We start from the raw sequence: 14,785 nt of genomic DNA on the forward strand, positions 1-14,785 counted from the left end.
ATATCCCTGTAATTTAATTAATTAAAAGACTCTAGTTGCACGTTTCATATTCATCATTTAATAATTAAAAACAATAAATACGCTTTTTTTTTTCCTCATAATCAGGCTCAATTCTTGAAATTAAAATATTTTCAGTTTTATTTTGTATATTACAATATTTTATGTCTAAGAAAAATGATACCAACATATTATCTTGTCACATGAAACGTTTGAAAGTTGAACTTGATAAAATTAAATAAATAAATTTTCATTTCTTAGCATGAAATTGCTACTGGATAAATATTATTTCACTGGAGTATATTATATCATTAAAATGTTATATCAAGAATCAAAAGGAATCAAATGGTCATCACAAGATCAACAAGATTCAACAACTTTACAATTGGTTTTCATTGATTGCTTGTATCTTGGTGCAAACACTTCTTGACCAAGTACTGCTGATTTTTTTAAATTTTTGTTTGTTTTTAAAAAAAAAAATAAATTACACAAATGTATAAATAAATGTATTCATACTCACTGAAGATTCACATTTAGAAAACATTAATTTTTGATTATTAAAAAATTGGTCTTTTATTTAAATTGCTATTTTTTATTATTAATTAAACTGTACAATATTTTAAAATTTAATGAAATTAAATAAATATTTAATTTCGTATTTTAAGATCTGATGATTCTCCAGTAATTTTATTTTTTGATTTAAAATTATTTAACCATGGCACAGTTGCAAAATGATTTGCACTTAAATTACAAAATATTCTTTTAGCTTCAAGTGCCCAACCAATTATTATTTTATCTGTTATTAAATAATTTTTATTTTTGTATTCAATACATCTAGCTAAAATCCAACGATCCATTGATTCACACTTTTTACTAAATGTTTTGCTATTTTTTATAATTTTTTCCCAACGTAGTAGTTGATTAAATGAAACAAGTTTACGACATTTACTGTATTTTCGTAATTTTTTTAAATCCCAATTTGGATGTTTATACGATAAATTTAAAACTTTCATTGCTGTATCAAGTGGAATTCTGGTACACGTTGGTTTTGCTGGTTTGAATGATTTAATTAATGCAACATTATCAGATGACTGTTCCCCTCCACCATCTGCAAATAGATAAATAAATAAATATTTAATTTTAAAATAGAAAAAAATTATAAAATTATAAATATATTATTTTTTTTTTAAACTTACTGTTATTAACATTTAAATTATTTCCAGCAGGTAAATCACCAATTTTTAAATCTGTTGGTAATCCAAAAATACCATAATTTTTTTTAAAATTTAAAATCCATGTTGTAGATGCACAAAATTTCATATTTTTCTTTGCATCATCAGGCATTTTATTGTATGCTTCATTTGCCCATTTTCTTAATAAACCATATGTTATTTTTTTATTTTTATCTCTGTACTCAATACATTTAGCATAAACTGAACGACAAATTTTTGTTCTTTTATTTGTAAATGAACCACCAATTTTAACATGATCAACCCAACGATTTAATTGATTTATCGTATAAAGATATTTACATCCAGTTTTTTTTTTTAATTCTTCAAGTGATATACCAGGATGTTTTTTAAATGTTTTTAATACTTTTATTTTTTCATCATATGAAGCAAAATATCTTGGTTTACGTTTTACTTTATCAGCAAGTACATTACTATCAATTTTACTTATATCATTTGATGCATCATCATCATCACCATCTGTATCATCATTTGAACAATTATTTTTTCTTGAAACAGTACCAGTTGTTTTATTTTTATCACCAGGTGATTCCTTGGACAATTGAAGATTTGGTGATTTACCAATTATTTTATATACACCTTTAAATCTAGTTAACCATTTTTCTCCAATTGAAAACATCAGATTATTATCATCATTTGGTATAATAATTTTATTTGCCTCTTTACCCCATTGACATAATAGATCATTACTAAATTTCTTTTTAACATTTTCAGTATATTTTTTACATTTTTTATATACCAAACGATCTCTTTCATTTTTTTTATCAAAATGTGAACCATGTTTTATTGATTTAGTCCATGATAATACTTGTTTTCTATTATAAACTTTTGAACAACCACTAACTTGACGTATTTTTTCCATTGACCAATTTGGATTATCATTGACTAATTTAATTACTTTAATTTTATCTTCATTTGATACTGGCTCTAATTTATAAGTTGAAGTTCTTTTTTTTTTTTTCTTTACAGCCGTTGATTCATCTGGATTATTTTCTTTATTTAACTCATCGCTTTCTTCATCATCAGATACTTGATAATCAGGATAATATCTTTTAAAATTTGCTACCCATGAAGATTTTTCATTTGTTCTATTTTTATATTTTATAGGAATGTTTGGAAAAAATAATTTATGTGCCTCATATGACCATTCCATAATTTCATTGGTTGTAATTTTAGTTTTGTTATTTTGTTTTTTTTTCTCAATACATTTTTCATATATCCATTTAAATATTTTTTGATTTCTTTCTTTTTGAGAACCACCAGCTTGAATATGTTCATTCCATAAATTAAGTTGTTGACGACGTTCAATTAAAGGACAACCAGTTTTTTCTTGTAATGTTTTTATTGACCATTCTGGATGTTTTTTAGCCATATTAACAATTTTAATTTTCATATCAAGCGGAATAAATTCTCTTTGTTTTGGTGATTTAGATGATTTACTTTCTTCATACTTTTTTACTTGATCTTTCCATTTACGAAGCTGATGATGATCCTGAATTTTTGAGCATCCACTGTGTTGTCGTAATTGTTTTAAACTCCAGTCAGGATTTTTATCTAATAATTTAAGTACTTTTACTTTCATCTCATAAGGAATTGACGTAGATGGTTTTTTAGAACGACATTGAAATAAAACTTCTTTATCTTTTTCTCTTTCTTTGTTTGTTTTTTTATTTTTATCTCCAAGTGGTTTAATTGGTCTGGATCTTTTATTGGTACTTTTTTCAAAGCTTGAATTATTTATACTTGAATCATCATTTTCATTGTCACTACTGTCATTTAAATCATGACAATCATCAGAATCATAATTATTATTATCATCAGCTGAATAATCTTCATCTTGATCATCATCACAGTCAAAATCGTTGTCACTATTTTCATCACATAAAATTGAGGATGATGGTCTCACTGAACGTCTAGTTGTCATTCTTCTACTTGGCAACTCGTCGTCATCATCATTACCATCATCATCATTATTATTATCATTATTATTATTATTATTATCTTCAGCCTCTGAACCATCAATTACATTGACTTCTATTTCTTGTTTAATTTCAAGTTGTTTTGGTTTTAAAAAATTTTCAGCTGCATTTTTTTCTTTTGAATTTATATAAACCCAACATTCTAATAAATTATTGTTTTTTTGTTCATTTTTAATACTCAATAATTTGTTTAAACGTTCATTCTGTTCATCAATCAATTTTCTTCGAGTATTTTGCATAAATTCAAACATTTTTTTACCATAAATTAGTGATCTTTTAGATATTGGTTTATCAAAATTATCAACAATGTTGATGTTTTCTTCCAAGAGATCAGTACAATGATAAAAAGCCTGCATAAATATATTATCAACTGTATTTTCATTTTGGAGATTTTTTTTACAGGTTCCATTTACATTTGGAGAGTATGAAGTTTTATTTGTTGATGACATTGTGTATTGATTATTTATTAATTTTGTATTTACACATGTACCTTATCTAAAAAAATAAAATTTCATAAAATGCATGTTTTAATTTACGACAATAAACAACAGGGTAAAAAAAAAAACATACCTAAATAATTATTTTTCATTCTAAAAGATAAGAAGACGTAACCACATGGTCAATGATGTAAATCGTTTTTGGAGCCAGTGTTTTAAGAGGCTAGATGTACAACAAATGTATTTTTTTTTTTTAATTTATTCTATTGTATGCTGAATTAAATTGTGTTATTTTTTCTTCACTATGTTCCACAATTAATCTTGAGTTTTGTTAATTTTTATTAAAATTAAAACCCAATGTTTTGCAATGTTTTTGTTTATATTTTTTTAATAAATAAATAAAAGAGATTTTTCATAAAAAACGACAGTCGCTCGTTGAAAATAATTTCAAACTTAAAATTAATAAAAATTGTTAAAAAAAATAATAAGAATATATTATAATGCTATTGTATTTTTATTTTAGATAAAACTTATTAAATAAATTATTTTTATTTATTATTTAACTCTTTTTTTTTTTAAATAAAAAAATTACAATTACAATATGGCTGATAAAATGGCCGACTGAGCGCCAAAAAAAATTTTACTATTTACATCTCACGTGCTGTCTTAACACGTTTTTATATTTACTAATTACTTGTCAATCATTGTCAATCTTATTTGTGATTTTCGTATGTCATTATTACTGTCATCTTGATTGTTAATTATTTTTTTCAATGGATCAACCAGCAAAACGTCCAAAACTAACAAATGACGCATTGATTGTAAACATAACCAAGTCTATTGGTAAGTCCAAAGTGTAAATAAACAAACAATAACTCATTATAAAATAAATAATTATTTAATTTTTATTTATTTAGAATCATTAGCTGACTCAATACAAAGCATTGGAAAAACTCATGCATCATTATTAAAAGTAAACAAGTCATTAGTATCATATATTCAAAATAAAAAACAATCATCAAACCAAACAAATTTAGTTCATCTCCAAGATGAATGTTAACTCTCAAAAAATGTCAACAATAAATTTCTGGTTTAAAAAAATACCAATAACAAATGAAATGCTAATCATTGAAATTATCAGTCAACATTGAGACATAATGACACGATTTTAAAATCATCTTCAACAATGTAAGATAAAAATAAAAATTCTATAGTTTAATAACACGTCATGTTTCTTTTTTTTTTTTAACTAAAAAATTATGACAATGTCATTAAAAAAATCGATATAAAAAGACCATTAAGTATGTCATCTAAAAATATATAGGATGTTTTTTATATAATATAAAATAATATTTAACTTTTAAGTCATCAACAAAATAAAAAAGAAAAAATTTATTTATTTCTTAAAAAAAATTTAATGAGAAAAGATAAGCGCCATCTGCTTGACTTATTATAATTATTATTATTATTTTATTATTTGTTTTTCTTTATTTTTATTTACATAGATGAGCAAAATGATGAGTACATAGGACGAGTACATAACATGCCTGTGTATGTATTACAAAGTCGAGGAAGGGGACAAAAAAATAATAAAAAAAAAAAAAATGTATAGCGCGGAGTAAGCTCCAATAGACAAGTGATTACAAATACACGAGTTGTCTTGGTACATTGGTTCAACAAAGTTCAATTTAAATTGTGATAACATCAAAGAAAATTATAATAAAAAATTACAAATGTTATATGAAATAATAATGTGATTGTAGTACTTGTTAAATGTGCGCAATGGAGAATATTAATATTATTGAAAAACCAAGGGCGGCGTGAGAAAGCGAGGTAAATACATACATGTACGCAGTCAATCAATAAATTATTGAAAATGCCGCGTTAAGTATTAAATTACAATAAAATTATTAAATATATCAATTCAATTTTTTCATCAATTTTATCACCACCAAATAGACATCAAGTAATTCAATACTTTAAATAATCAAAGCGCAATTATAAATATTGATTTTTTTTTTCTTTAAAATAAATAAAATAAAAAAAAAACATTAAGTTGACGTTTGTCAGGATCAATGGTAACCTGTCGTGTTTGTGATGATTATATTAAAAAAAATTATCAATCGAGGATTGAAAAAAATATACAATATCCAGTTACAAAAATAAATTAATAATTGTTATGACAATTCGTGGATGTTTTTTGTTTCAAATAAACATGTTTACTCATTTTTTTGTCTTTGTAAAATAAACTCCAAAATAAAAAATAAAAAAAACAACAAAACTGATAAAGTATTATTTTCGTTTTTTTTTTTTTTTTTAAAGATAAGGTAAAAAAATATAATTTTCTATTGATGATAAAGTTTGTTGAATTTTTATTTTAAAGGTGACTAAATATGGAAGTTTAATTACGTCTCATGGCTGGAGGCACTTGCACTGACAAGCCAGGAATTTTTGATAACGTGAAAGAAGAATGGTCATATCATCGTCAATGTCAGTTTAAAAATAAGCTTGACAATAAGTTGTTGAGTGATACTTTTTATAAAAGAAGAAAAGTTGAATATAAACGTACTTGCACGAGAAATATTTCTCTATTTCAAAAAAATATATTTAGGTAATTCATTTGATTTTTTTATTTCTCAGTGTATTGATTAATTTATAAACAGTACGTGTTGTATTATTATTTTTTATTCCTTAAATTACAGAATATTAACTGGATGTTTTAATAGTGATCTTTATATAATACATGATACAAATGTGATAAAAACAAACTGTTGCATATTTAAAACAAGATCACCAAGTTTGTACAATGTTCTAGAATATTTTTTTGTTAAAAATGGGAAACCAATAAAATGCTACCTCAATACAGTTCAAGCATTCCAACGAATCGACAATTTTGTTAGGTAAATAATATTTTTAAATTATTTAAAAACCAAAAATCATCATATATTTTATAATGAAATATATTTCAGATTACTGTATATCAATACTGATATATCAAGTGAAGAAAAGACCCTGTTAAAATTTTTTTCAAATGAAAAAAATTGTATTAAATCAGAGCTAATTAAAAGTGATGAAAATGATGTAAGTACAAGTTCATTAGAAATGGCTGATTCTGGATTAGAAACTGGATCATTGAGTCTCAATGAAAATACAGAATCAGAAAATTCTGGTACTGATATTGAAGAGTCGCATGTCAGTGATTACATTCCCACTGATGATGGTTTTATACGATTAAATTGTAATGCTGATAAATTAAATGATAAAAATATATTAACAAAAGAAAATAAGTGTATTGATAGTAAGGCATGTGGTTCATCAAGCTTAATGGCTAGACAGTTTGATCAAAAATATTTATCAGGTAACAATGGTGATGATGAAGATGAAGAAGAAGAAATTACGACTTGTGACAATGTTGATGATGTAGCACGATATGAAAATGAAGTTTTAAATGATATATTTTATGAATCAGATGGCAATGATAATGAACAGAGTGCTTCTTTTGTACAAACTGGATCATTTGAATTTATTGAACCTGAAAATTTATCTTCATCAATGCCAATTGGAGCAACAAAAAAAAATACAACAACTGTTGATTTATCTAAAGAATTTATTTCAGAAAATAATTATCAAGATGAAAAAACATCAGCAATTCCACAAACAAGAAGTATGATTGTAGAAAATATTCAACATGAATTATCACATTCAAATGACAATTCTCTTAATAAAAGTTCATCAAGTGTTAATAATTATTATTTTATTGATGCATCAAGTCTTAATGATGAGACTGAAGTTGCATCAATAACAAGTACTAGTCAACAACCAATTTATATGGAATCATTAAATTACATTCCTTCAAAATCACAAAATTCCAATGATCAAATGAATAAAATTATTTCAAGATCATCATCATCTCATCAATGTGGTCATGATGAAATTGCTGAATTTCAACGTGAGCTAAAATTAACTGAAACATTAGAACCTCTTGTTGAACAGCGTAAAGTAAAACGTGTTGATTCAATAACAGATGATAAAAAAATTGAAAAAGAATTACTTGTTGTTGAAATAAAAGAAGCTGACAGTGGTGAAAGTAATCATCCATCACCATGTATTGATAATAATAAAAGACTACAACAATGTGAAAATAATTCAAATATTATAAATGAAAATACAAATGATTCACGTAGATCTTCATTAATACGTGGTAATACATTTGAATTAGAGCCTGGTGATAAAAAATTAACAAATGCCAGACAAGAACATGAGCGTCGTCAGGGTAATCTTGTATTTAGTAATTCAATTCCACAATATTCTGGTCATCGAGTTGATGGTGATTCAGTGTCAGATAGAACAAGCAATTATTCATCAATGTCTTCATATTTTCCTCATGATGCATCATCATCATCAAACAATAGTATTGATAAATTAAAATATCAAAGAACAAATCATCATGATTTTATGTCATACGATGGTAATTTAAATAATTTTAATGATCCAAAATATCCAATGATAAAAAGTGCAAGTGATAAATTATTAGTAGATTGTACAGAAATTAATGATAATACAATTGGTGATTGTATGAGTTTACCAATGACCTTTGATGATCACAGTCATTTTGGTAGTATTAAAAAAACAAAATGTGATGAAACAACACCTATTGTATCTGGTGGTGTCTGTACAAATGATTATTCACAATCAGTTATTGACAGTCCAGTTATTTTACGTAGAAAAACAGAATCAACACCAATTGTATCAGGTGGCTCAATAATAATGACACCATCACCGCCACCAACAACAACAGCAACATCATCAACACAAGATAAAATTAAATCAATTAATAGATTATCATCATCAATGACAGCATGGGTTGTTGATATGAGTGATTGTACTAAAACAAATGAAAAATCAAATCCAACATCACCAAATATGTCAAAAAGTTTATCAACAAATGAATCATGTAGTAGTAGTAGTAAACAAATAAATCATACTAAAACACCGGATAAACCAAATAGTTTGGGTTTTTTTATAAATTTAAATGACATTGATAAACCAAGTATGTCAAAAACAACAGTAACAACAACAAAAAAAGATCAAAATTTTATTAATAAACAATCATTTTTTATTGATTTATCATCAAGTAATAATGATGATAAAAAAATAAAAAAATATCAAAATAATATTAGCAATGATTGTGGTAAATTACAACATGATAAAAATGAAAAAAAAAATATATTTTCAATGTTTATTGATTTAAATGATACGAAAGGTGTTAAATCGAATGAAAGAGAAATTAAATCATTGAATAGTTTACATCAAGGTCATCGTAGTATAACGGATGATGACATTGGTAAAAGTGATAGTTCAAAAGAACTGAGATCGTCTACTGATAAAAAAGGTGTATTTATGTTTATTGAATCAGACTCACCAGTTGTACGACGTAGAACATTGTCAACATCAAGACCAGCATTTAAACGACACTCATGGAATATGGAAAAAAGTCATCAACAAATAACAACAACAAATGGTAATAGTAATGGAAATAGTAATGGTAATGGTAATGGACATATTAATCGTGATACAATATTTCGTCGTGAACATAAACGTGCACACAGTGTATCAATTGATCCAGATATTCATATGAAATTAACAGCAAAAAAAAGTGATTCAAGTATGTCATTAAATAATATTGGTAAAACAAATTCATTAAATATACCAGAAACATCACAAGAGGCAATACAATCAGAATTAAATAATGATCAAATTTATTATGAAATTCGTGATACACCACCAAATTCACATATTGAAATAATAAATGATGATTTACGTGGTCGTGTTATGAATCAAGAATACAAAGAACTTGTACGTAGTGATTGTATGTATTCAAGTACAGATGCATCATGTGATGCTAAAATACTTGATGATGAACGTTCAGATATTTCAATGTGGGAAAAAACACCAACTGAAAGTACTGATTGTCATACAAGAAAAAGTGAAACATTTGATATAAGTAGTGGTGGTGGTAGTGGTCCATCACCAGAAAGTGATAATAATGATTTTGATTTAATTGAATATCATAGTGATATTATAAATCAAGTTGATCAATTACATACAACAAAAATATCTGAAACACATAAATCATTGACTGAAAAAATTAAAAAAATTGAATGTGAATTTGATGATGATAAATTAAAAATTATGAGTAAAAGTGATAATACCAAAGATAAAAAACAACAAGCATCATGTTCAGGTTTTGTTAGATTATCTGATCTTGATAAAACACCAACTGATGATTCAATTAAAGCAACAACAGCAACAACAACAACAACAACAACAAATAATCGTATGAGTAAAAGTATACCTGAAACATCTTGGATAGAGAGTAAATTAGCTGTTAATCGTACAATTATTGGACCATGTCAAATAAGAACATTATCATCAAGAAAATATTCAACAATAATGAGTACATCATTACCAGCTAAAAATAATAAATCACCAACTGATGAATTTACATCATCAGCTCTTAGTGGTGGTGGTGGTGGTGGTAATGAAATGCCATCTGAATCTGATTTAAGTAGTATGCAAAGTAGCATGGCAAAATCATGTGCAAGTACTGAAGAAACAGAAACATCAAGTATCATTGCAACAAAACCATATAATCGTCTTGGTGAAGATTTATTACGTATGTTTATTGAAGAAATAAATCCAGATGTTACAATTGATGTTGGTGGACGACGTATACGTGCACATAAATGTATATTAAGTTCAAGATGTCAATATTTTGCAGCAATATTAAGTGGTAGTTGGATTGAAAATGCTGGTAATGTTATAACACTAAAAGGATATTCATATAATTCTGTACATTTTGCATTGTGTCATATATACAGTGGTGAAAGTAATATTCCAGATACAATAAGTATTGTTGAATTAGCAACACTTGCTGATATGCTTTGTCTTGAGGGTCTTAAAGAAATTATTGGCTACACATTAAAAGTTAAATATTGTCATTTATTTCATAAACCATGTCAAATTTGTACTGTTGGAGTTTTAGAATGTATGCCATTGGCTGCTGCTTATGGACTTGATGAAGTTTATAGAAAATCATTGAGATGGATTACACGTCATTTTGTACGTATTTGGCCATGTAAAGCATTTGCATCATTACCAAAAGAATTAATGGATAAATGTTATCAACAACATATTGTACATATGTCAGCAGATAATATTTTACAAACAATAATGGATTGTGATAAACTTTTAGCAACATTACCAAATGTCAGATGGGCTGAGCCAGTATTTCGTATGGTTTCAAATTTATTAGAAATTGCATTAAAATATTTATCTGATAATTTTTCAAGTATACTTGGTAATGATAATTTTCAAGCACTTGGTAGAGATTTAACATGGAATATTAGTAGACTTGAAGATAATATATTGTCATGTGCTGATAAATTATTACCTGATCAAGCTTGTAAAAGTTATTCAAGAATAAGTAAAATGATTTCATCAATACCATCTGATGATTCAATTATAAAACCACAATGGAATTTTTTATTTATTGAATTATTAAAAAAAATAAAAATAAGAGTTGAAAAATGTTTAATTAAAGATGCTGCTAGAGCAGCAAGAACAACAACATGGTTAAAAATGGATTTAGAGCTACGTAGAAAAATTCAAGAGCTAGCTTGTCTTGTTATTTTACCAAATGAAACAATTAAAAGACCAACAAGACATTCAAATTTTATGAAAGATATTAAAACACCACCAAATCGTACATCAGCAAGTAGAAGTTTAGATTTACGAAGAGTTAAAATGACAATTACTGATCAAGTTGATTTAAAAACAACAACAACAACAACAACAAAATCTAATATTTCACAAATTAAAAATATTATGACAAAACCAAAGACAGATCCACTTGAGCGTAAAATGCAAACAACTAAAATTGGACAAACTATTGAAGCTAATATTAGACCAAAATCATGGCCAAATAAATTAGAAGTTAAATCACGTTATTTAGAGCCAAGAACAAAATCTGTACCCAAAGAAAATCCATCAGATAAAACAATTGTTCAACAAAGAAGAAAAAATTTAATTTCATCATCAGATTCATCAAGAACATCAAGTCCAGCAATGAAAAGAGCTGTTGCTGCTGCTGTTGCTGTTGGTGTTGCTGTTAATGCTAATAAAAAACCAATAACAAGATTAAAAATGTCTATTAAAAAAGATGTTAAAGCATTGTCAACAGATAGTTTAACAGAAACATCAACAAATAATAAATCAAAAAAAAAAGATACATTAAGTAAAAGTTGTGGTATAACAAGACCAGAATCACCATCATTAAAATCAAAAAATAGTACTATTGACATTGACATATCAACTGACTCACTTGCTGATATTAAAAAAAAACCAATTACTACTACTAGAAAAAATGGAAAAATGGATAATTCAATATCAGCTGATAGTTTAGATCAACACAAAACACCAAAGACAAATATTGCAATTAAAAAATCACCTATATTAAATAAAACAGCCACAACAACAACAACAACTGGTGGAAAAAGTCAAATATTAGAACGTACTAAAAAATCATTATCATCATCACCACCAATTAATCAAAAAAATCCACTTAGTTTAACTACCAAAAGACCAGCAAGATCAGTTGAAAGTTCAACAGCAGCTAGTAGAAATAGAGCAGCAGCAACAACAACAATTTATCATGGTTCACCAAGTTTACGTAGAAGTCTACTTGATGCAGCTAAAACACCAGATATACCAAGCAAAAATAGCAATGGTATATCATCAAAAATAAATTCACGACAAAGTACACCATCAACAAGTACACCTACATCAATTAAAAAAGATATATTTAATCCACCACGTAGTGAAAGTCCAAATAAAAAATCACCAAAATTAAATGGAACAACAACATCAACAACAACAAGACCAACAAGACCAATTAATGCTGGTAAAAAAACACTAAAAGGTATTGAAGATAAATTAAAAAATAAATGTCTTGTTGCTGAAACTCTTGGCTCTAGATCAGGTACATTTTTAAAAGATGAACCGACTGTTTTAAAAAAATCCGATATGAAAAGTACACAAGTTACAACATAATTTATGTAACTTGTTTTATAAAAATTAATGATTGTAAACATGATTAAAATTAAATGTGTTAGTTTGCCTATTTTGCTCTTTAATCACGAGGCTAATAATTTTCGTGAAAGTGATAATATCTTTATCTACGTTAATTAATAATAATCAGTTGATCACTGAATTTATTGAGATTCATTTAAGTTATATATAAATAGATTGGTATGAATGTGTTAATTTTCAAGGAATTTATTACGTGTATAGAAAAAAAAATTGTGTACAACCACTTAATTAATTTGCAATATTTATAATTGCTATGGAATTCCAAACAATTTTAAGTGCGCTATTTTTTATTACCATCGCTTAATCAATTTAGATGTATTTAATTTTTTTGCTTCGAAATAGCATGTTATATAATAAAAACTTGTAGTGGAATATATTTAGCCAATTTATGGCAAGTAATGTTTATAGAATTTCACACAAATTTCATTACAAAACGAAAAAAAAAAAGAAAAAGAAAAAAAAAAATTGAAAAACAGCCATATATATCTTAGTAATATCTTTTTGTTTTTTTTTTTTAAATTTCATTATAGGTGAATTGCCATTGTCAATCGATTAAATTTAAAATAATCTATTATTTGTTTTGTTTATTTTTTTATAATGAAAATGTAAAAGTGAATCGGGAATAAGCATATATGCCAATCTCAGTTACAAACTGTCATGCTGGCATGTTATGATTGGCAATTTTCCAATAAATCAAAGCTTCTTTTTTTTGTTTTTTTTTTTTCATTTGAAATAATTAAATATAGGATATTTGTGAAAATAAATAGCCGATTATTATTATAAATTAATTAATTATAATTGATTATAATTATCTAGTCATTTATATATATTTTGAATGATTTACTTTTAATGTAATGTTAAATTATTTCAATACAACAATATTAAAATACAAAAATTTGTTTTAATTATTTACCTGTACATATATTTATTTATTTATTTTTTTAAATTAATAATTTACATATTCAATAGTGTACCTCTAGGTTTTGTTCTTTTTGTGCTTTCTGGTTCAGGTGGTGGCATTACTTGTGCTTTTCTTTTACTTATTCCTTTTCTTTCTAATTGTTTCTCAATTATTCGAGCATTATTTGCATATGAATCAGCAACTTCTCTCTGTAATTATTGTTTTTAAAAAAAATTATATTTAGAAATGATTGTTAATTGTTTTTAAATAATATTTTAAAAGATAACTTACAGCTTCAATTTCATCTTCTTCTTCGTCAATTGTTGATACTGTTACTGAACTAAATTTACCCATATTTTTAGTATGTTTTGTCACCATAATTTTCTTTGGTTTTTCAATTGCAACTTGATTATAAATATCAGTCATTGGTCCTTCTCCTGAGCTTTGAATAACAGATCCTTTTACAATAAATACAACATTTGATGTTCGATCATGTTTATAATATAACAAGAGTCCACATCTGTCAAATAAAAATTATAATAAATTAATATACCTATATTATTTTAATGCTTAATTATTTGTTTACTTACTTTTTGCATTTTTGTCGAAATTGTCTTTCAATTCCCTCTTGACGTTTAAGATAAACTGTTTCATCTTGCTCACATGTTACTCTGTGAGCATGTTTACTTCCATCAATAACTCTTGCTCCATCACGTTTTCTCAGTGGTAATTTTTCAACAGCACAATCTATATTTATTAAAATATAAAAAATCATAACAATTAAAATATGTAAAAGCTTTCATTTTTAAATAATTATAATGTACTTTAATTTACCCAAAATAAGTGTCATTTGTCCACAGAGACAATAATAAGTGTGCAGTGGTTTTTCTTCACCATATTCTTCTTGATCTTTTGTATCCGAACAAATTATACTTCTTGATACAACTTTTGGCATTTTTATTTAGATATTTTTATTGATATAAATAATTAATTTATTAAACGTATTGAAACGTAAAAGAAAACACAACAAGTTGTCTGTTTCGATAACCTCTATTTATTGTTTATTTATTT

At 25.7% G+C, this 14,785-nt stretch overlaps 3 protein-coding genes across 5 annotated transcripts; 1 reads left to right on the top strand and 2 right to left on the bottom strand.

The window, feature by feature from the left end:
- Window positions 1-624: 624 nt before the first annotated feature.
- On the bottom strand, window positions 625-4,038 carry LOC122849422 (protein PFC0760c-like). The gene is made up of 3 exons (XM_044148119.1): window positions 3,797-4,038; window positions 1,194-3,721; window positions 625-1,105 (listed from the first exon to the last, which is right to left on the bottom strand). The coding sequence occupies exons 2-3, from the start codon at window positions 3,673-3,675 to the stop codon at window positions 645-647; spliced, it is 2,943 nt and encodes a 980-aa protein (XP_044004054.1). The 5' UTR covers window positions 3,676-3,721; window positions 3,797-4,038; the 3' UTR covers window positions 625-644.
- A 239-nt stretch (window positions 4,039-4,277) lies between these two features.
- LOC122848680 lies at window positions 4,278-13,476 on the top strand. Of its 3 annotated transcripts, none has more exons than XM_044146917.1 (6): window positions 4,278-4,506; window positions 4,581-4,851; window positions 5,169-5,629; window positions 6,047-6,274; window positions 6,366-6,563; window positions 6,633-13,476. In XM_044146917.1, the coding sequence occupies exons 4-6, from the start codon at window positions 6,078-6,080 to the stop codon at window positions 12,772-12,774; spliced, it is 6,537 nt and encodes a 2,178-aa protein (XP_044002852.1). In that variant the 5' UTR covers window positions 4,278-4,506; window positions 4,581-4,851; window positions 5,169-5,629; window positions 6,047-6,077; the 3' UTR covers window positions 12,775-13,476. The 3 variants fall into 3 exon arrangements, with proteins under 3 accessions (XP_044002852.1, XP_044002851.1, XP_044002853.1); XM_044146916.1 differs by having other exon boundaries at window positions 5,169-5,496; XM_044146918.1 differs by lacking the exon at window positions 5,169-5,629.
- A 45-nt stretch (window positions 13,477-13,521) lies between these two features.
- On the bottom strand, window positions 13,522-14,776 carry LOC122848684 (STING ER exit protein-like). The gene is made up of 4 exons (XM_044146931.1): window positions 14,549-14,776; window positions 14,305-14,461; window positions 14,006-14,234; window positions 13,522-13,923 (listed from the first exon to the last, which is right to left on the bottom strand). Exons 1-4 carry the CDS (start codon window positions 14,667-14,669, stop codon window positions 13,768-13,770), a joined length of 663 nt encoding a protein of 220 aa, XP_044002866.1. The 5' UTR covers window positions 14,670-14,776; the 3' UTR covers window positions 13,522-13,767.
- Window positions 14,777-14,785: the final 9 nt, after the last annotated feature.

This window comes from Aphidius gifuensis, linkage group LG2 (assembly GCF_014905175.1).
Source record: "Aphidius gifuensis isolate YNYX2018 linkage group LG2, ASM1490517v1, whole genome shotgun sequence".
Lineage (NCBI taxonomy): Eukaryota > Metazoa > Arthropoda > Insecta > Hymenoptera > Braconidae > Aphidius > Aphidius gifuensis.